The sequence below is a fragment of the Pteropus medius genome, unplaced genomic scaffold (assembly GCF_902729225.1).
Source record: "Pteropus medius unplaced genomic scaffold, Ma_sr-lr_union100, whole genome shotgun sequence".
NCBI classification, from domain to species: Eukaryota; Metazoa; Chordata; class Mammalia; order Chiroptera; family Pteropodidae; genus Pteropus; species Pteropus medius.
Window position 1 is genome coordinate 7,575,479 of NW_024342474.1, and position 22,836 is coordinate 7,598,314.

General features: G+C 35.9%; 2 protein-coding genes and 1 pseudogene across 4 annotated transcripts in view; 2 read left to right on the top strand and 1 right to left on the bottom strand.

Annotated features, from left to right (window-relative positions):
- Window positions 1–22,836, top strand: part of IRAK3 (interleukin 1 receptor associated kinase 3) — an 83,465-nt gene that overhangs the window by 1,357 nt on the left and 59,272 nt on the right. The window lies entirely within an intron of this gene.
- On the bottom strand, window positions 1,526–22,208 carry TMBIM4 (transmembrane BAX inhibitor motif containing 4). Its single transcript, XM_039865931.1, has 7 exons — window positions 21,974–22,208; window positions 13,075–13,183; window positions 11,965–12,070; window positions 8,825–8,858; window positions 6,742–6,859; window positions 2,296–2,341; window positions 1,526–1,742 (listed from the first exon to the last, which is right to left on the bottom strand). The coding sequence occupies exons 1-7, from the start codon at window positions 22,068–22,070 to the stop codon at window positions 1,536–1,538; spliced, it is 717 nt and encodes a 238-aa protein (XP_039721865.1). The 5' UTR covers window positions 22,071–22,208; the 3' UTR covers window positions 1,526–1,535.
- Window positions 3,790–3,905, top strand: LOC120605185 (uncharacterized; annotated as a pseudogene).

A 22,836-nucleotide genomic window follows, 5' to 3' on the forward strand; every position in this document is an offset into this window, starting at 1 on the left:
TATAGGCCATAATTCACTATTACTAATGCTTTAAAAAAACTGAGTCACAGACAGCATTACTGACAAAAAACTTTTTTTAACCTAAGTTCCTCATCAGTTTGTATAAAAGCAATTCTAACAGAATAAATGACCTTGGTATATTTAAAAATCCTTAATTCATTCCCTCATTCATACATTTCAGTATGCACTCTATGGTAGGTGCTATGGCAAGTACACGAAGATCTTCAGTTTTAATCCCTGATAGAGGTATGAGGCTTAAGGGTCAAACTAGACATTGCTTCTGCCCCCTCAGAGGCCTGAAAGGAGCCTGTGGGACTGGAGGCACTGGGATAGCACTGAATACCTGACAAGAAGCCACAGGTTCTCCATATCAAAGGCATACTATCAAAGGATACCAGCCAGTGGGGCCCCTATACTTGGGCCTCTCCCATGGAACCCCTGACCTGTATAGTATAATCGCTTAGTAAAGACAAGGAAGGGATTCAGATGGTGACCCTATGTTGTCCAGATCCTAGATGATGGGAACTTTAAGACAAAGCTCCACACAAAGATGAAAGGAACAAGCAAAAGAACCTAAGTTCCCAGTTGCTCCAAAAAGGTCCACAGTCTAGAAGCTCGAAAGTCCAAGATCGAGGTGCTGGCTGGTCTGATGTCTCATAAAGTCTCTCTTCCTGGATCATAGACTATGTTTTTACACTGAAAGCGACCACGGGAGATAGGATAAGGGATATCTATGGAGTGTCTTTTTTAAGAGACATATAGGGAAAAACTGAGTTTCTTAATTTGGTATTAACTACTTTTGAAGAGGAATTTTCACTCAAAAGGCTAATCAGCTCTTTGTTCTGCTTCTGTAGATATGCTTGCTGCATAGGCCATACTCGAAATTAACTAAAGACTATTCTTCCCTTTTGCTTGTTCTAAGCAACAAATATAACTGCCTGTACCCCCTAGTGTTGTAGTCGCCAGCCCCCGATAGACACACGGACCACCAGAAATCAGTGAGTTATAGGAAACACACCCTATTCAGCCAGCTGGGTCTGCCAGGGGTACGCAGACCCCAAATTAAGCAGCCCCGAAATGTAGAGGTACAGAGTTTTTAAGCCCTAAATCCTTATTCTTCATCCTGTTTGAACACACGTCTATTTTTCTTCTTTTTACTAACTGTCAACCTACAGGTCGGTTGTGCAAATGTGGGGTACAGAAGCAGAAAGCTTATTTGTTAGAGCGTTATGTGATAGCCACACAGTAATTTTCCAGCTAGCACACTAGCAACTCCCGCACTTTGTAACTCTTTATAACTGCCTGCAACCCATAGCAACTCCAATGCTTTGTAACTGTCCGAGGACAAATTAACCAATCAGCCCATGCCAAATAAGTTCTACATAAGGAATGCTTCAGTAGAGCTCTGGGCCCAGATATTCAGAGTGCTAGTTCCTCTGGGACCGTCAGCATAATAAAACTCTTGAGAGGTGCTTGGTTTCTCGCCAGTCTGATTTTTGCAACTTTTCCAGAACACATTCATATATTCTTTTTAATCACTTTTTATTAACTGCTTCCAAAAACCGTAACAAGTGCAGGAATAGATTGATGATATCCAAGTAGAGGTTGATGGCAGCTAATACATACTCTTCAGGTGACAGCTGATGCATCAGTGAGTGCATGTCATAGACAATGAATCCACAGAAAAGAAGGGCTCCTACAGCAGCCACGACCAATTCCACTGTCTCATTATAAAAAAATAACTGTAGGCAAAAGATTAAAGTAACAAGTTTATATTTAAGAGAAGTATTAATAATAAAGTTACTGGCTCTTAAGTTACATATACTACATACATATGTAATAATGCTGTATAACTATAAATAGAAATGTTAAAAGCAGAAAAAAGCAAAGCAAGTTTACCCTTGCTTATGTAGGAAGAAAGGAGGAATGGATGAATCAATGGCTATCCCTCTCTCTATTAAATTATCCACTTGACTTTGAACAGTAGCATTCCAAGTATAAACTATTTCAAAAAGATTTTTTTTTCAGAATTACATGTGCTAATTGGAGGTTAGCAATTACAAATAAGGCCTTCTATGTATTTTAACTCATTTATTCATTCATCTTTTTTTCAATAAATAATATTAACATAAGGCCTTGCTTTTTTGAAAGATAATTATCATTCCATACACAAATGTTCCAGATAATTATAACTAAGTGTCCTATCATAAGAGTATACCTCTTATAGCTTTCTGAGATTATTTATATAGACATAGCCAGAATTATATTTCAAGTTATCTTTCTAAAACAACTCACCTTCAAGATTCCTGACAAGCACAAAATCCACAAAACAGTAAACAGTCTGTAAAAACAAAATAATGATATTGTTCCTTACAAAAACTTTGTAAACTCATTCAAATATTTCCTGAAGAAGTAAATCCATCCTGATATTTGTGAAAGAATAATTGAAATATAAGAATTCATAAACATACAATGAATACTGTAGAATACCCGGAAATTGAAAGAACAGCTATCTATTCAACATTTGTTTTTGTGGTGTACAAATTCCTTAAGAGTAACATTTTTTTTTTTAAGTTTTCAATTAGAACACAAAAATATTGATATAAGTACTCTCTACTTTATTCTGATGTATAATAGTACTTAATTATGTACATAAATTTACCACTGCTATAATTTTATGAGCTGACTAAATGCTGCTTTAGGCCCCAAGTAAGTACAAAGGCCAAATTTATCCTCCCTCCTTAAATAAAAACCAGACAAAATATTAGAAACAATCATTTTCAGACACTAGACAGAAAGCAGCACAGGACAGTGATTCCTGAGATAAGGGAAACAAAGGAGATGAGCTCTACAACTAACCCAGGTAGAGAGAGTTTCCAGGCCACAGTGTAGGGACAGGAAACCATGTGGACTCTTGTGGTCTCCTTGAGTATGAGGAGATAAGAATTCCAGGTTGAGAGAGGCCAACGTGGCTCGAATTTGCTGGGCAAAGTTACAAAGAGGAGAGCTCTGATGACATGCAGAGGATTCCCTTCAAATCTTTAGCTGAGTACTGATCAGTGCATACGTGTGAGGAAGTGGCAAAGGCTGGGAAAGAACCACCATAGAGAAGCTAGCCAAACAATCCTCAGAACTCACACAAGGCCAGGAATAGTTCACATTCACCCCAGCCAGAGTGCAAAGACCTTCAAGGACATGGGGGCTTTGAGTAGTCCTCAGAAGGGTACTATCTCAATAGTGCGGCCAAATTAGCCTTAAACCAAAGGCTGTTTGGGATCCACCTAACAGAACTTAAAAACAAGCCTCAAAAGGTTCAGACAATTTCTAAGGAACTTAGCTGCTTCCTAGAAGAAGAAAGCCAAAAATGTTTAAAAGAAAAACAGCAGACTTCTTGTCAGAAACTACACATGCCAGAATGCAGTGGAGTGACATCTTTAAATACTAAAAGCAAGGAAAAAAAGAACCCCAAACCTAGACTCCTATACCCAGCAAAACTAACTTTCAAAAAAAAAAAAAAAAAGCTGAGACCAACAGACCAGCACCATAAGAAATGTTAAGAGGAAATCCCTTGGGCAGAAGGAAATAATAGATGGAAATTTGGATCTACACAAAGAAATGTAGAACAGAAATATGTTGATGAACATAAAAGACTTCATCTATATTTTCTTTTTTAATCTATATTTTAAATTTCTTAAAAAGATAATATCGAACATGGTTCCATAGTGTAGCGGTTAGCACATCTGCTTTACACACTGCTGGGTTCACGCCTCAGTGGAGCCACGGTCTATGGTCTACGGCCATGCCACCCTGAACAAGCCTGATGTCTGATCTTGGAAGCTAAGCAGGGTTGGGCCTGGTTAGTACTTGGATGGGAGACCACCTGGGAAGACCAGGTGCTGTAGGCATAAATAATAAAAAATAGTAATAATAGAAAAAAAAAGATAATTTAATGTTCAAAGCAAAATTAATGACAATGTATTATGAGGTTTATAGCACATGTAGCACAAAGGGGAGAACAGATTTAAGTGTACTATATATGAAATGGTATAGTATTTGTTGATAGACTTAATGATAATTTAAACATGTATACTGTAAAATCTAGAACAACCTCTATTTAAAAGAGCTGTAGCTATTAACCAGTAAGGGAGATAAATGGAATCAAATACTCGATCCAAAAGAAGGAAAGAAAAGAGAAAAAAGGAATAAGAAATAGATAAGACAAACAGAAAAAACAAATGGCAAGATGGTAGGCTTAAACCCAACCATATTAATAATCACATTAAATTTAAGTGGTCTAATGATACCAATTAGTAGCAGAAATAGTCAGATTGGATTTTAAAAAGCAAGATCTCACTATATGCTACCTACAAGAAAACTACTTTAACAATAAATTCACAAATAAGCTAAAAATAAAAGGAAAAAAAAACAATATACCACGCTAAAACAATCAAAAGAAAGCCAGGGTAGCTACATTAACAAAGCATATTTCAGGGCAAGGACATTACTGGGGGTAATCCTTTCATAATGATAAAGGGGTCATTAAAAGGCTATGACAATCCTAAATCTTCGTGCATCTAAAACTAGAGCTTCAAATAACATGAATCAAACTTATAGAACTGACAGGAGAAATATACTAATTCACATTTGTAGTTGGAGAATTTGACATCACTTTTATATTAATTGCTAGAATAAGCAGGCAGAAAATTAATAAGCATACTGAAGACTTGAACAGTAAGTACTATTAACCAATTTGACCTAATTGACATTTATTAAACACTCATCCAATATTAGCAAAATATACATCTTCTAGTGCACAAAGAACATTTACCAAGATACCACAAAACCTCAATAACTGTAAAAGGACTGAAATCATAAAAATACGTTATATAACAATAGAATTAAATCAAATTAAATATATATTTATATTAATAACCCAGTTTGGTGAACTGAGGGGCATGGTGAGATTCCAGCCCTCAGTTCTCTTGCTGGATACATGTAGCATATCTACATTAGATGAAGTATCTTGCCGCCTCATAGTATAGATCTTTCAGGATTTAAAGGGACTCAGGACTTGCTTTTTCATACTTAAACCCTAGAGAAACTGCAAAGCTTCTGTGCCAAGAAGTATGGGAAGGTAGGATTAAGAACTGTAGAGCATCTGAGATTTTACCTTACTTGCAAGTGAAGAAGTTAGCCTGGCACAATTTAATGGATACTAACAGAAGATATGTGACTCCTAGGTCTGAGGTGAAAAACAGTTTATTTCAGCAGTAGATGAAGAACAGGCATAGTAGATAGGTATTATGGGAATAAAGAAATGAGAGAGCTAGAAGGATAGAAGATTGAAGAAAGAAAAGTGGGACGCTGGCATTAAGATTTCAACAATGGAACAGTCCTTAGTGATGACAAGGTCCACAGTGGCCATGGCAGGGAAATGAAGGTTGCTGAAGTAGAAAAGGTCCAGAGATATTAAGAGGCCAAGGTGATGGATGGGTCTAACATGTAGTTTGGTGCTAAAGTCCTTAAAGAATGAGGGAGACTTGATCCAAAAGAGAAACAATGTCAGTAATGAGGAAAGGTAGGAAGTATATAACCAGAAAACATAAGCCTTAAAGCAATGAATTTTCACCACGCTGAAGGAATAATGAAAGTAGCACTAAGGAAGTAGTTTTCAATAGTAACCCAGCCACCCAAGGCTACATAGAGTGTGGAAGAATAAATGGCTAGAGAAAAGTATTCTCAGAGAGGAATCGAGTTTCAGCTGATAAGAGAGAACGTATTACGAAGAGGCTGAAATATAGAGGAAACTTTATCAGAACAGGAATTCTAGAGACTATAGTAGAATGGATGGGAAGGAGGCAAGCAATTGGAGATTGGGATGGGAAGAAAAAGAGAGTAAATCTTCATATATACCACACAAATATGTACAAAACATCCCTCTCCACAAGGAAACGTATAAAAAATGTTGCCTCTCCCTAAATCAAGCTCCATTCTAATAAAACCATTTATGTGTCTTGCACAATTATCAGTGTTGGCTAACCAACTATATTTTATCCCAATAGAGATTTCTGGTAATCTGGATTACCAGAAAAAAAAAGGGGGGGAGGAAAGGAAGTTTTGCAAGAGTAGACTTTTGTAAATTTTTAGTGTTGTAACAAGAAAAAACAAAATGGTTGGTGATTATGTGGCAACAGGAAGCCTTCTTGAGCTTACAAAAGTGTCTGCATTCTTACCAGGTAAGGACAACACAGTACCATTATCTTAATACAAAAAGGATCATTCCATGTACCTATTAGTTTGAAGAAAAATACAGGTTAATACAGATAGATCAAAAAGCTTTTAAGGTTCATGTAGACATCTCCAACACCTCACTTTCACCACAAAGATATGATCTTGGTAACATTTATGTTAAGACAAAGAGCTAAACAATTTGGGCAAATTCCATACTGTTCATAAAGCCTACAAGCCTAGCCTCTCTAGAAAGCTGATTTTTTTTTCTTTTTTTTCTTTTTTTTTTGGCATTCGTTCCTTTTCAATATAGAGGGGAAACAAAGGATTAGAAGCCACTTCTCATCTCATTATATGTTCTGGGAGGTTAGGGCCTGGCCTCAAAATTCAAAGAGATGACCTTCTATTACTCACTGTAAAAGGCTGTATCCAAAGCTAACAGTACAGCACTTCTATCATAACTACCTATAATATTAAAGATATATCTATGATAGCCACAAATATATAACTTACCCTGCTCCAAATTTGCTGAAATCTCTTTTGGATTGCAGAGTATATACAGTCAAACCAAGAATTACTGCAGTAGTCAGTATAAAAGCTTGTAGAATGATATATACATCATAGAAAGTAACTGTAAAATTAAAAAACATTGATTAAAAATACATATAAACATACACAATATAAAAAAGCTTTTTCTGGGATTTAGTTTCAATGCTTTATTTTCTCCTGTACTACTTGACAATAAAAACAATTATGAAAAGATTCCTTATTCAGCCTTGAATATTGATTGGTACAGTAAAACCAAACCCATAATGCAATAAATAGGCTCCAAAATCTTCATTCATACAAAATAAGGAGGTCACATTATTATCAAGTCAAAGAAATGACTGGAAAGATATGACACAGCCAGCCAGTGAGAAGTTTCTGGGATATGCCATAACAGTTCTCACCCAATCCCTGTTCCAGCTGCGGTTTATCACCACCTGTAGTGATTACCCACTATGACTTAGATATCAGTAGGGATGATTCTGGCTCCTGTGGCTGGCTGGGAAAGCCTGGATGGTATGCAGTTATTCTAGCAATCACTTGGTTAACTGCACCCAGTCCATCAGCCCAAATCAATGAAATTAGGCAAGAAAAGTATTGGGGCTGTCTGGTGTTACCTGACATTCACTGACCCTGCAGAGAACAGAAAACCACTATCTGCTTTCTATCCAAATCCGCGTTACCTTGGAGTACATTACTGGGGTTTTATTGAATATATACCAAATTCTCTCTCATAATTTTAGAATGACCTTCTGGATTGACTATGGCTGTTGTAATATAACTGTTTGACATTTTAAGAGAACGATAAGTTATAACCTCTTTAAAAGAAGTCCTTTGAACCCAAAACCATTTAGTAATTTTTAATTTTTTAGGGACTAATTATCCAAGTTCTTTCTATTCCTAAATGCCACATTATTGGAATTTCTCTATTTATGCTGTTACAGGATTAGGAAAGTGAACACAGAAAAGATAAAACGTGAAATTACTTTTGCTTCTTGTCAGTAATTTTGGTTTAAAATTAGATGGAAAAGATATTATAATTAATGAGGAAAGTGATGTTCTCAGATCACCCCATCTATGTATTTCTACCTCCAATTCCTATAACCCTGAAATAAATAAATCCTACATATCTCACAAATGGTAGGAGCTGGGGAGGGCTGAGATGGAATTGATAATAACATTAATAGTAAGTAACATTAATAGATAACAATGCTAACAATAAGTAAATATTAATACTTCATCCTACGTTAAGAAATTTCAATCCTGTTTATTTTAGTAGTTACTATTATTTACTTACATTCTAATTTGTTTATAAAAGGAAGAAGTGATGACCAAAGAATACATAGATTCAATAAAACTGGCACAGAAAGGTTAAAAAGCACTGACAAAATTGGATGAGATAAACATATTAGCCATAAATATTAACAGTTTACTGTTATTGAGAGTAACAGTTAATGCTACCCTGTTTGATACCCCAGATTAATTATTTTGAGACCATTACAATTTTTATTGTTAATAAATCATGGCATTTTTTACTGGAGGCATTACGTAGGGTACATCAAGTAATTAGACTCTTCCTTTCAAACACATATTTAACACCAAATACAAAACAGAAATTACTCATTTCTTGTAGAGCCAATTTGATAATATATGAGGAAATAACAATAAAGCACAGTTCAAAGTAGGCAATTCAAGAGTGAGCTTGTGATGAAAATATATGGTTCAATATATATGGTATCAGCTTCTCTACGATCACTTTAAGTTAGGAAAAAGATTAGCTATGGTTGTCTTATTTTTATAAATGCATAAACACAAATGAATATTTTTGTCCATTCCTATTGTTTTTCTAATTCTTTTCCTCTAAGCTCAGTTGAACTATATAAAGTATAAACATTTAATTTTTGCTTATATTAGAAATTTTTTAACGTATGCCATATTTTTAAAATGACATTCCATGACATTAAGCTTTAGCTCCAAATACCTTTTTACCCAGAATACTTATCCACATTATAAAGTAACTGTAGCATATAGAAGCACAATTATGGCTTACCAACAGCGGCCACACTCAGAGCTTCCAACAGTGTCTAAGAAAAAGAAATTAAAATTACATAAATGCACATAAAATGTATACTATGTCATGTACATGTTCTAATTTCTAGGAGTTCAATGTGATTCCATATACATGATCTCATTTTAGCTTCATGACAGCCTTGTGCAGTACGTGACAAATAATAAGCCCACTGTAATGAAAATGAGACCTCAATGTATTGAATGAGAATATTTAGCTTCTAATTGTGATCCCAGCACTCAAACTCTAAATTTTTTCTATCTGTAACAGGAAGATTATAGAAATAATACAGAAAATTAGTTTTCTCACTGTATAATGTAAATAAAAATGAAATTGCATATCATGTGCACATTTATAAAAACTATCTCACACAAACAGGAATATTAAATATTGCTATTGAATTACTAATGATTAATTTAATATTAAATATTTAGGTAGTACTTTGGTGTGGCAATCTTAAAACTGTCTCCCAATATTCAATCTCTCTTTCATCCCAAGAAACAGAATTTTTACCTGGACAAATAGCTGCTCAGATTAAACATTACATTTTTCAGTATCCCTTGCAGCTAGATTTGGCCACAGGACTATATTCTAGCAGAGATGTGCACAACTTTTAAAAGCAAAGAGGCTTGCTCTCCCCTTTCTCTTTTTATGTTTTTAAAATAATTGGATGGCATGTGGATGTGTTAGTGAGCATCTTATACCATGCAACACTTTAGAAAAGTCCACTATAGCAGGTGCCTAGGCCCCTGACAACTTCACTAGTCATTAAATATCACTGACATGAAAGAGAAATAAACCATTGTTTAAGCCATTGTTACTTTGTCATTGTTTAAGCCATGTCACAAGTAGCTGAACTCATACCCTAAATAAAAGATTTAGGGATATTGAGCTTTATCCTCTAGCTTCTCTTTCCTCCTGATTAGATATCTTTATTTTGTTTTATATGCTTACTCTAGTTAGAGTTTATCAACCATCTGAGAGACCATATCATAAAAGCAAAGCCAGAAGTAACAGCAGTGGCTATATAATCATAATCATGCAGAAGCATTCCCTATAAAACTCCCCTACCTGAAATCAACAAATCATCAGAACCAGAGCAAAAATGGTATTAAAAATGGTACAGAGATGTGGAGGCAATAAAGGCACTGCCAAATTTGTTATAATGTTGTTAGTAGTGTCAGGGAAGTGGTAGCAAAAGATGACAAATATTTTTGGGAGGCAATATGATTATACTACATCCTTGATATTTGCGACATGATTTTAGGTAAGAAATCCTACCCCATACATACTAAAGTATCTGAAGGAAAAAGAACAGTATAAGCAGGAGAAAAGATAAGACTAGGAAAACAATACCATTACAAAATGCCCCCTTTTAAATGTGTGTATACACACTCATGCACACAAGCATACATACATGCCTCATAAGGCGAGGTAAGCTCCACCTCCTTATTTTGGTGGAGTAGGACAAAATAATCTAGAATCAGAGGTCTCTGAGTAATGTGGAATGCATTTTACATAGTTCCTTATTTGTTAAACCATTCTTAGCTATGGGCATGATCAATAGTTGTAGCAGTCACTTACTGCTTTTCTAGTGGGTCTTCTCCCCACTGGGCAAAAGTTTGTCCATACCATTTTCCCACAAAGAAATCAATCATAGTATTTCTAAAAGGAGGCTGGCTATATGTAGAGCTGAAGAGGAACTCCATATCATGCTGTTTCATTTTGTACTTCCTCTTTCTCTCTTAGGACACAGATGACTAGGACAGAAGTTAGCATCTAACCCAGGGGCTGCCCACCCATATATTGGCTAACAACCTACAGTGTGATCTGTTAATTAGCTGTGCCAATCAGATTCTTCCTCACATAGGAATCTAAACTCATGAGAATGAAGCAATAGTAGCAGGAGCTAAAGCTAAAAGGTTAATGAATCACATGAGGCCCACAATGAGCCGTGTAAAAAACAAAGATAGTAAAGGAGAGAAAACTATGTGTAAGGACGGCTGTGAGGTAGAAAGAGATGTAATGGATGAAGGGTGAAGAGACCACAAATTCTTGCTATTAAATTCTCTATAATAGCATCATTTCTAGAATCTTCCTCTCGTTCCTTTTATTCTTGAAGCCTGGTGGGTTTGGGTTGCTGGATTCCTAAGCTCTTATATCTTTAAAATAAATTCGCTGCTACTTGAGATAACCTGGGTTTAGGGTTTTGATACCTGAAAAACAGACCAGCCAAAGATTTAAATGAATAACCTTCCCTATAACTGAAATTTCCAAAGTCATGAGCTTTTCTTTCATCATATTAACGTAAACTTATCAGAATTCATAAGCTTTCTTTGAAGTATTTTAATCTGATAATTAGCATTTAAATCTTATTTGACCATAAATATTCTTGATATTATCAGTTTGAAATGTTCTGAAGCCAATTTTTAGGTCAGAACCCAAATCATATTGGATATGAGAATGGGAAAAATAATTTTAAAAATATGTAACTTTAGCCTTACCAACGCATTCTGGTCATATTCGAAGATTGAGTTTTTATAGGTAGTAGTCTGGGTTTTAATATTCACAAATATCTCAACAAATGACTTAAACTTGAGTTCCCCCAACTATGATTTTGAAACAGTTAGTAAAGCACATCAGTTGGAAAAAAAAGGTCCTTTAAAAGAATAAAGTCATAAGATAAAAATAACACCGAGGAGTTAATCATAAAGATTTCAACTTAAGACCTATGAAATTAAGGCCACAATATAATTTTTTCCCAAGAAAATCACAGAATATTAGGGGTATAAAGTATTACGGGAATAATCTACTTTAATATTTTCATTTTACATTGGCTACAGAAAGGCTAAATGCCCTGCCAAATGTCACATAACCAGACAGTGGCAAAGCCAGGTCATGTGATTCCAATTCATTATTTTTTCCACTATATCATAATATTGACAGCAAAAAATTCACAAAGTTTAAAAATTCTTACAGACTAGGAGATTTCAAGTGCTTTTTTAAATATTCAAATTTTTAAAAAACATTAATTCTGCTACTCATGTATATATGCATTCAATTAAATAAATTTAAAACTCAGGAATAAATGTTAAAGGAACAGATATTGTCAAAATACTCACAAATCCAAAAAGCAGGTACAGGTTAAGGGGATGCTTATATCTATTTAAAGTCAATGCTGGAATGAAACCCAAAGATCCAACTGCAAACACCAAAAGTAAGGCAGGACTGAAAGACAAAATTAAAGCAGTTTCAAGTTTTAAAATAGCATAAATAGTATTATCCAATTTAATAAAATGTGTCTATTGTATGGATTTATGAAAGTACAGAAAAATAAAATTAAAAGGAGCCACATCAAACTGTCAAATTATTTTTCCGTCTGAGAAATTTGAGGAGTGTGAGGTGGGCAGGAACAGCAAGACAAAGAGCTCACAATGAATGGGGAAGACTTCTCTTTACTTCGTAAACTTCTATCATATTTGAAAAATTTTGGCAATTAGCATGCTGCTTTTTTTAAACTAAAATACAATAAAGAAAGGCTATTAAATAATAAACAAATTTTATACCTAACTACTTTTTTAGAGTATTCACTGTACCTGTAATTTCAATTAAAGAACTTTGCCCCAAATAGCAAACTAATAATTCAAGATTCCCCTTCGGCAGGGAGAAAGAGGATAGAAATTGTCTACTCCTAAGAAAATACTTATTTCTTATTTTTCTTTTCCTTTAATATAAAGAATCTGTATTACTTTTAGCCATGGAAATAATTGTTTTGAAGGTCATATCTTAAACAAACTGGATGAATCATATGGAGCTACTTTCAAAACATTTCAGTGAAATCATCCTAGTCATGAGCCAACACTAAGGTAAATTAAACACATATTTATTAAGTACCCTTATTTTTCAAGCACTCTCTTAGGCTTTGGAGACAGGACATAAATCTGATAAAAGTAAAATAATTAAGACTTAAAAAAACTGCACATAGTAAAAATTCTTACTACTCCAAGAGATAAGGGTTTAACCCTTACAAAACTGTAAGCTAAAGCGTTCAGAGGTAAATACTATGTTGTAGAACATATTCCTTATCAAAACAAAACTAATCTTATTTACAAGAGTTAATAATAAAACTTTTTACATTGTAACACCAAAAGTTAACAGAAAAAAAGACCTTTGCTTATAATATGCCGTTTTGATCATACGCAGTGGCTGAAAATGATTCAGAATCATCTTACCTTCCATGTACAAATGTCCGTATAGACTCAAAGTATAAAAAAAATGCAGATGTCACTGTAGTTAAGAGAACTTGAAAAGAAAGGATGCTGTAGACTTTTCTTAGAAAGGCTAAAAGAGAAAAAAAAAAATACAGTGACTTTTAAACATTTATCATAGAACAGCAAGATCAAATTTCTTCTTAGAAATATTAAATTTTTATATGTGTTCTTTCTTAAATCTTAATCCAAATAATGTAGTCTATAACTAAAACTTAAAAAAAGAAAATGGTTCCTAAGAAATAAAAATTTGTAAGTGGTAACTATCCTCCAAGAAGCATGAAGAAAAAAAATTAAATTAATGCATCAGAATATAAATGTTTTCATCAAAATAAAAAGACTGAATGCATGTTTGAAACAGCAACATACAACAAAACAAAGATTAAAAACAACATTTTCAAACAATTCTATCTTGAAACTGAACTGTAGGCATAGAAAGCATATGGTTACATTAAACTTATTACACGTAAATTTATAAAGAAATCTTAATTTCCATGTAGTATAAATTTTCCCTTTAAAAGGCAAACAATATATAAACTTACTTTCACTCACCTATTTTATTTCTCTTATAGTACCTCTGACTCTAGTTTCTGTACAATAAGAAATTCTTACTTTTAGAATATTTTATCAACATCCATAAATTAACTCCAAGGAAGACTTTAATAAAAGTCTTCCAATACACAAATAATATAAATAATACACTGAACATCCAACTCACGAGTTTCAGAAATAAAACATTAACACTTCTTACCTCCTCTATGTAAACATACAGACAATAACATCCTTCTCCCCTCACCCCCTTAACTAACTGCTAATTATCTTTAAAGATTCAGCCTTTCTCACTTCTCCAATCTGAATTAAATGTTCTTCCTCAAGTTCCCAAGGGACCCTAAATATACTTCTAATCACTTTATTTTATAATTGATAAGCCTACTTATCCTTCACTCCCATGCAACTACTAAGACTAAAGTTCTCTAATATGAAACATGTCTTATTCACATTCATACCACTAGCACCCAGCCAAATAAATTTATATCGAATTAATGAAAGGTAAATGTAGCCAGTTAGGGAAAAGGAAGAATACATACCAGAGTGTTAATAATGGTTTTCTTCGGGCAGTACGGCTGAGGACAATTTTTATGTTCGGCTCTTTGCGAATCTATGTTTTTTTATATATCACCAATAAATATTACTTTTGTAATAAAAAAACATTTTATAGATACCTGTGCTAAGGCAATAAATTCATCATAAAACTAATCCTTATGCAGATATTCCAGATCACTGCTTTTTCTATACTCTTTAAAAATGAGACCTTAAATCAAATCCCAGGAAAAAGCAATATTTGACACTGATTTTGAATAATATAAAAAGTGGCAAAGGATATACACAGACAGATAACAGGGGGAAATAGAGTATTGACTATGAAAAGAAAATAAGCCTAAGAGCAATATCTTCTGATTTTTTTTTTTTTGAGTTCTGATTTCTCTCCTCCTTGACATCTCAAACCAAACAGCCAAAACAGGAACTCTTCACTCCTATCCAAATCTGTCCTTTTCTCAGTCTTCTCATCAGTAACCAGCATGAACATCCACCAAGCTAAAAATGTAAGCGTCATCTCTGATTACCCTCCCTCTTCGCAAACTACCACCAACTACCATGGCTTCTACTTGCAAAGTAGAACATATGCACCTCTTTTGTCCATCTGTTACCTTTTCTAGTCAAAAACTATGTGATCTTGCACCTGGACTATTAGATTAGCCTAAATGGTCTCCATGCTTTCACTCTTGTACCACCTAATTCATTTTCCACAGATAGAGCTGTCAGAGTGATCTTTTTGTGAAATAAACCATATCCTGTGACTTTTAATGGTTTCCCTCACACTTAGAATACAATTTAAAAGCTTTTATGGGGGTCTACAAGGCCCTGCATGATATAGAACCTTTCCAACTTCATCTCATACCACTCTTTCTTTTCCTCACATCCTTTGCCCACACTAGCCACCTTTTCTGTTCTCCAAATGCCAAATCTTTCCTGCTTCTGGACCTTTGCCCTCTGCCTAGAATGCCCTTATCCTTCTTTCTGTGGAATGGTGATTTAAAATATGTCTACAATTTTTGACATTCAAGTGACTCACTTTTAAAAAAAGAATCAGGTGGAAGTAGCAGTGTGTATTTTATCTAATGAACTGAACCTTAATAAGAATCACAGAAGACCCACGAAGTTTTTAAAATAATTTTATTGGCAAAAATACCACCAAATTATGCTTGTCGTACTACTGGGTGTTGGGTATGTAGGTATAATTTGTCTCCTTTTAGTTCCAAAGTCTTCAAGAGGGTCTCGGCTTGCATGTAGAAGAAAAATAGTAATAATTTGTGGACAGAGGGAAGACTGTGGTGGCTTAAAATATGACTACCTTCAAAAGATGGAGACTAAACCCCTCCCCTTGAGTGTGGGCTGCTTAGTGACCGGCTTCTAATAAACAGAATAAGGGAGATGTAATGGTGTGTGTGATTACCATGACAAGATTATAACAGGCACTGCAGCTTCCTCATTGCTCTCTCACTTGCTCTGGGGGAAGCCAGCCACCATATCATGAGGACACTCAAGCAGCCCATGGAATGAGTCATGTGGCTAGGAACTGGGGCCTTCTGTGTACAGCCATAGCAGATCCTCCAGCCCAGTCAAGCCTTGAGCTGACTGCAGCCCAGCCCACATCTTGACTGGAATCTGTGAGCCAGACAGAACTACCTAGCTAAGCTACTTCCAGATTCCTGACTCAGACACTATGTGAGATAATAACTATTTGTTGTTTTAAGCTATTAAATTTTGAGGTAATATTTTATAAAGCAATAGATAACTAATACACCTGCTAGCTCCTTCTCATACTACATAACTGCCATCTCCTTTCCATGACCATTCTTTAAAATAGCTGCCACTTTAAACCCTAGGGTCTATTCTATCACTGTTTCTTTTCTTCAGAGAACTTATCACAGCTAGTAGTCTGTATGCTTAGCTCTTTAGAATCTGTCTCCCCCACTCCCCCAAATGATAACTTTTGAGGACTAAAATATTGTCTGATCACTGCTATATCCTTAATATCAGTACAAAGCCCAGTAAAGTTTTGTAAATAAAGGAAAATGCTCATCTTTGCTCACATAGCTAAAGAAATGCAAATTAAAACATGATAACATTTGTTACCTACCACACTATGGCCCATGGACTGAATCCAGTCCACCAATTGATTTTGTACGTAAAGTTTTACTGGGCACAGCCGCACTCATTTATGTGTCTTCTACAGCTGCTTTTGCACTACAATGGCAGAGCTGAATAGCTGCGACAGAGATTTTCTTACCTCCATAAAGCTGAAAATATTTAATATTTGGCCCTTTGTAGAAAGTGTTTGCCAACCCCTGATCTACCAGACTGCCAACTATTAAAAAGCTTGATGATACTCAGAGTTGGTGACAGTACAAAAAAGGTACCCTCATATATTTTTTTGCTGGAAAGTCAAAGGTTCCCTCTCTTTAGAGGGTAGTTGATGATATCAATCAAATTTAAAATATATGTACTCTTTTGACCCCATAATTTCACTTCTAAAAATATACCCTAGAGCAATACTTGCAGAAATTCACAAAGATATGGATGGATGTTTCCTGAAGCACTATTTGAAGGAGTAAAAAGAAAGAAAAGTAACCTAAATAAAAAGAAAGAAAACAACCTAAATATCCATCAAAAGGGGATGATTAAATTAGTTATATTATGGAAGACCACTGCAATTAAAAAGAAATATATTAAGTGAAAATACAAAGTTGCAGAAATGTATAATATAATCCCATTGATTATAACATGCTCCTGCCTCTATAAAATAGTATTTTAGTGTTTCAAAAATATACATAAAGCATACTACTAAAAGACTCCTTTAATAGACTATCATATATTACATATATATTATAACTAGTTATATAAACTAGCTTAATGGGCACTGTAAAAGTGCTCAGGGTAGACACTGTACTCAGAAATTCCCCCCAAAATTTTCTGTAGCTTCATGATTATTTTTCACCAACAAGCCTTGACATTTTTTTTTCCATTTTTGAACACTCCTCTTTATTTTTTTTTTTAATTTTTAATTAAGTTTATTGGGGTAACATTGGTTAATACAATTATATAATTTTCAGGTGTACATTATCATTTGACATCTGTATATTGTATTTACCACCCAAAGTCCAGTTTCCTTCAGCTACCATATATTTAATCCCCTTTACCCACTTCACCCTCCCCCTAAACCCTATATTTGACTCCCTTTACCCCGTCTACCTCTCCTGTCCTCCCCCTCCCCACTAGTAACCACTAGTCTATAGTCCATGTCTATGAGTCTCTATTTGTTTGGCCTGCTCATTTTTTGCTTATCACCACATATAAGTGATAAAATGCGATTTTCTACTTTTTCTGTCTGGCTTATTTCGCTTAGCATCATTATCTCGAGGTCCATCCAGGTTGTCGCAAATGGCAGTATTTCATCTGTTCTTATGGCTGAGTAATATTCTATTGTATAAATGTACCACAGCTTCTTTTAGCCATTAATCATCTATCGTAGGACACTTCGGTTGCTTCCACGTCCTGGCCACTGTGAATAATTCTGGTATGAACATCAGTGTGCAAATATCTTTTCAGATATGGGTTTTCAAGTCTTTGGGGTAAATACCCAGTAGAGGGATTGCTGGATCATATGGTAGATCAATTCTTAGTTTTTTGAGGAACCTGTACACTGTTTTCCATAGTGGCTGTACCAATTTGCAGTCCCACCAGCAGTGTATGAGGGTTCCTTTTTCTCCACATCCTCTCCAACATTTGTTATTACTTGTTCTGTTGATTATAGCTACTCTAACAGGTGTGAGTTGGTATCTCATTGCGGTTTTGATTTGCATTTCCCTGATAGCTAGCAATGTTGAGCATGTTTTCATATAATTGTTGGCCATTTATATGTCCTTTAGGGAGAAGTGTCTGTTCAGGTGCTCTGCCCATTTTTTGATTGGATCATTTGTATTTTTTTGTTGTTATTGAGTTGTATGAGTTCTCTGTATATTTTGGATATTAGGCCCTTAATCGAAAGTGTTGCTTGCAAATATATTTTCACATTCGGATGGTTGTCTCTTTACCTTGTTGACGGTTTCTTTTGCTGAGCAGAAGCTTTTTAGTTTGATGTAGTCCCATTCATTTATCTTAGCTCTTACTTTCCTTGCCTTTGAGGTCAAATTCATAAAATCCTCTTTAAGTCCAAGGTCCTTGAGTTTAGTTCCTATGTTTTCTTCTATGCATTTTATTGTTTCAGGTCTTATATTTAGGCCCTTAATCCATTTTGAGTTACTTCTGGTGTGTGGTGATAGATAACAGTCTAGTTTCATTCTTTTGCAGGTGTCTTCCCAGTTTTCACAGCACCATTTATTGAAGAGGCTTTCCTTTCTCCATTGTATGTTTTTGGCTTTTTTGTTGAAAATTATTTGCCCATATAAATATGGGTTTACTTCTGGACTCTCAATCTGTTCCACTGGTCCGTGTGGCTGTTTTTCTGCCAATATCGTGCCGTTTTGATTACTGAAGCCTTGACATTTTTTATATGTAATGTTCCAAAAGTATTTTCCAGAAAATGTACACATTACAAGCAGCTTAATTTGCTTTTAAAAAATATTAAGACGTTTTTATTTTACCTCTTAGTAAAGGACTAGAGAACCACTTTTTAATACTGATGTAGTCAGCTTACTCACCAGCCTAATTACCAGGGCTCCTAAGTAAAATGCTCCTGCGTAATTTAAATATTCATAATGAACAAATATTTATTGAATTTCTGGTATTTTGATCAGCATTGTTATAGTGATATGAGATATAGAGAAGTAAATCAAGTATAAGACTAATTCTTTAAAAATAGTCTATATATGCAGACATGTGGAAAGAGCATTCATTAGGGATTATGAAACCTGATTTGTGGTCCCCCAGCCTCATTGCAAATAACTGTTATTTTAGACAAGTGTTTTAAAACTTAGTTTTCTATAAAACATAGGTGTATATTATTTCAGTGATTGTAATTCCAGGAAACAGGACAATATTGTTAGTACAAAATTTTTTTAGCATTTTCAAATATCCAAACCCAGCCCTCCATTGAGATTCCACTTTCTTCTTGAAGCTTTCCTAGATTATTCCAATTCACACACTCTCACTTCCTTCCCTAAACTCCCTCCAGACTTGGCACTTTAGAATTTAATCAAATTGCTATCACAGATTAGTTTGACTACTGGCCAACCTAACGCCTAAGGACAGCAACTGTGACTTCCAAAACTTTTATTTTCTTACTGCCTTTACATGCACTAAAAAGGGATTGCTTTCAACAAATGCAGGTTATTTAATAAATGTATATTAATAATTCAAATGTTTCCTTAATGGCAATAACTTAACTCAATGAGATCACTAATGAATGCTTTCTATTCCACCTCCACAGAAATTTAATTTCCTGCAATGGCTTCCATTTCCTATACTTGTCCTTCCCTGAAGGAACTCATTCTCTTTATCACTTCTGGAATCAGCAGAGACCTCCATCCTCCCTCTGGCATCTCTGAGATAGCCAGGAGTTCTTATCCACCCCCAGTACTTGCAGTACTGGTTCTTAATTACTCTAATGTATCACATTGTCACTGTCCACTTCATGATTGGATGGAATCTGAGAATGCCTTATTGCTTTAAAAAACATAAACTAAAAAGCTGAGTTTTAACACCAATCCTCCCCAAACTCTTCGAAAAAACTGAAGAGAGAACACTTCTGAATTCACTGTATGAGCCAGCATTATTCCAATACAAGAACCAGCATTATTCCAATACCAAAGCCAAAGACACCACAAGAAAACTAAATAGCACTATCCTTGATGAAATCAATGCAAAAATCGTCCACAAAATACTACCATGCAAACTCCATGGAGATAGAAGCTTCTGTGCTTGGGACCCTCCCAACAGACCTCGCCACCTTATGTACTCTTCATCTGGTTGTTCATCTTTATCCTTTAATAAACTGGTAAACAAAAGTGTTTCCTTGAGTTCTGTGAGCCACTAACAAATTATCAAACCTGAGGAGGGGGTCATGTGAACCTCCAATCTGTATCTAACTCAAAGGTTGTGGGTAACGTGGACACCTACTTCTTGCAATTAACATCTGAAGTGGAGTGGGAGCAGTCTTGTGAGACTGAGTCCTTAACCTGTGGGATCTGACACTATCTCTAAATAGTGTCAGAATTCATTTAAATTGTAAGACACCCAGCTGGTGTCACAATTGCTTGGTGTAGGGAGAAACACCCACATATTTGGTGACCAAAAATGTCAGAAGTGAAGTGTTCTGCATGAGAAGTAAAGGACAAACACAGGAGGAAGTACTGGGTTTTCCCCCACAGAAAAACTGATGTTTTTCACTAGAACACATCTGATCCAGCCATTCCACTTTTGGGTGTAGATATTTGTACACCTACATTTATAGCAGCATTATTCATAATGAGGTGGAGGCAACCTAAATGTCCAACAGATGAATGGATAAACAAAATTTGTTTTATACATAAAGTGCAAGATTATTCAGCCTTAAAAAGGAAATTCTGACACATTGTACAACACAGACACAGCCTGAAAACATGCTAATAGAACCAAGCCAGCCACAAAAGACAAATACTGTATGATTTCACTTATATCTAGAATGGCCAGATTCATAGAAACTGAAGGCAGAAAGGCAGTTGCCAGGGGCTGGGGAGGGAGGGCAGGAGAAATGGGAAGTTGTTTGATGAATAGAGTTTGTTTTGCAAGATGGAAAAAGTTCTGGAGGTTGGTTGTACAATGTGAAAACACAAACTCTAGTACCTTTAAATATGGTTAAGATGGTAACTTTTTAATGTTAACATGTATTTTCCTACAATTTAAACATTTAATTAAAACCAAAAACTGAGCTCAGTTGTCAAAATAATTCTAAAATTCAATTCCAGAAATATAGATGCTAGAGATCAAGAGTATTAATGCGTCAGATCTTCCTAATTCCTTTTTCAAAACAAGTAAGTTCCAGCTGCCTGGACAAGATGAAAATCTGGGGCAGCTTCTATGGTCAACTAGCTGAACTAAAGCGGACAATGAATTCCACTTATGTGAAACTGAGCATTTCAACAGCAGAATAATTTCTGCTCACCGGATACTGCATGTTAAAACTAATATGGCATTCTGATTGACTTAGAAAGCTTCCATTTCCAGCAACTGCCTCAATAATATTCAAGTCTATGTTGAGTTCTAAGTCCTGCAAAGAGAAAATAGTGAACTAGGTATGGTCCCTGCCCTCACAGATCTTAGAATCCAGCAAAGAAGACAAAGAGAAAAATAAAATGCGTTCGCACGCCCTAAAGCAAAACCATTTAAGCATTTAATTCCATGCAGGTGTGCCGTCACAATGACCACACGATAAATTTATTTTCACCTTAAAAATAACTTTGTTTCTTTCAATTTAAAAATGCCAAACTAAGGCTGCTGCGGTTTTAATCGGTCCTTTGCTACGCGGAAGAAGACAAGGTTAAAGAAGTATGAGCTCCAGTTTCGATTCTGAGCACACTCTGAGTCCCCGCGGAGCGGAGGCCGCTCTTCCTCCAACACCCGAAGGAGGGCGCCCTCCCCGGGAGGCCGGGGAGCAGGGAAGACAAGGGCCTTCTCTCCCAAACCCTGGAGACCCGCGCTCTTTTTGCCAGCGCAGACGGGAGCGCACGCTCCCTCAGAAGCCAAAAAATCTGCCCCCGGAGGCAGAGTGCACAGCAGCGGCGACCAGGGGTGGCCGGGAGAGGCCGAGGGACGGGCCACGTACCCATTCGGATGTGCACACTTGACGAGGCCACGCAGCTGCCGTAGTTGAAGTCATCCTCGATGGAGAAGCGAGGGTAGCGGGGATCCGAGTCGGCCATAAAGGCAACAGAAGCCTTAGCTTTCGCTGCCGAACAAAGACGGCGCGCGAGATGCCAACTGTCCCCAGCTCACTTCCGGGTGAAGTGCGGCCAGAACGGGTGGTGCCGCGCTCGCGCTGCGAAGCCGGAACTAGTCGATGAGCTCAGCTCGAAAACTAAGTTAGGCTGAGAGAAAAGTTACTTCAGGTTAGGGAGGGAGCGAAGACGAGTGACGCGCTCGTTTTAAAACCTCCGACTTGGAGAGTTGCGGAAAGCGATAGAGGCGAAGTCCCATGCATCCATGCATTGTACAAAACTTCGTGTACTTTAATCATCACATTGGGGGTGGGGTGTATTTTTAATTCTATTATTTTTAACAATAACGGTAATGCATAAATTTGGGCAGTTTCTGTAAACCGGGCTTTCTGAATGAGAACGCTTTATCCTGGAACACAAGTAGGAGTCAACCAGAGAAGAGTGGAGCGACGTGGATAGATTCTCGAGACCAACATCTGCGAGAGAGCGGGGCGAAGCTCAGTGGGGGTATGGTACAGATGGCAAAGAATAGGCTGGATAGATAAAGGCCAGATCATTCTATACCAAATTTAGAATACACTGTTCTGCCCAAAGGCAAGAGAGGATAGTGTTGTGTTAATCTAAAGGAAATGATGGTGGCAAATTCGATGGATCAGTGAATATTCATGTTATTGCTATCATTCCAATACAAAGTTGAGGTGTAGATATACCAAAAGTAATGTCATCCCAGCGTCCCTTGAAAATTTTTGGT

What these genes read in the sequence shown, in the direction of transcription:
- TMBIM4 (XM_039865931.1), bottom strand. Translation starts at nt 22,070, where the DNA reads ATGGCCGACTCGGATCCCCGCTACCCTCGCTTCTCCATCGAGGATGAC. An exon ending in TCTGAGTGTGGCCGCTGTTG is followed by an intron (nt 6,860 to 8,824) that starts GTAAGCCATAAT and finishes TTAATTTTACAG; the next exon opens with TTACTTTCTATGATGTATAT. An exon ending in GCTTGTCAGGAATCTTGAAG is followed by an intron (nt 1,743 to 2,295) that starts GTGAGTTGTTTT and finishes TTTTGCCTACAG; the next exon opens with TTATTTTTTTATAATGAGAC.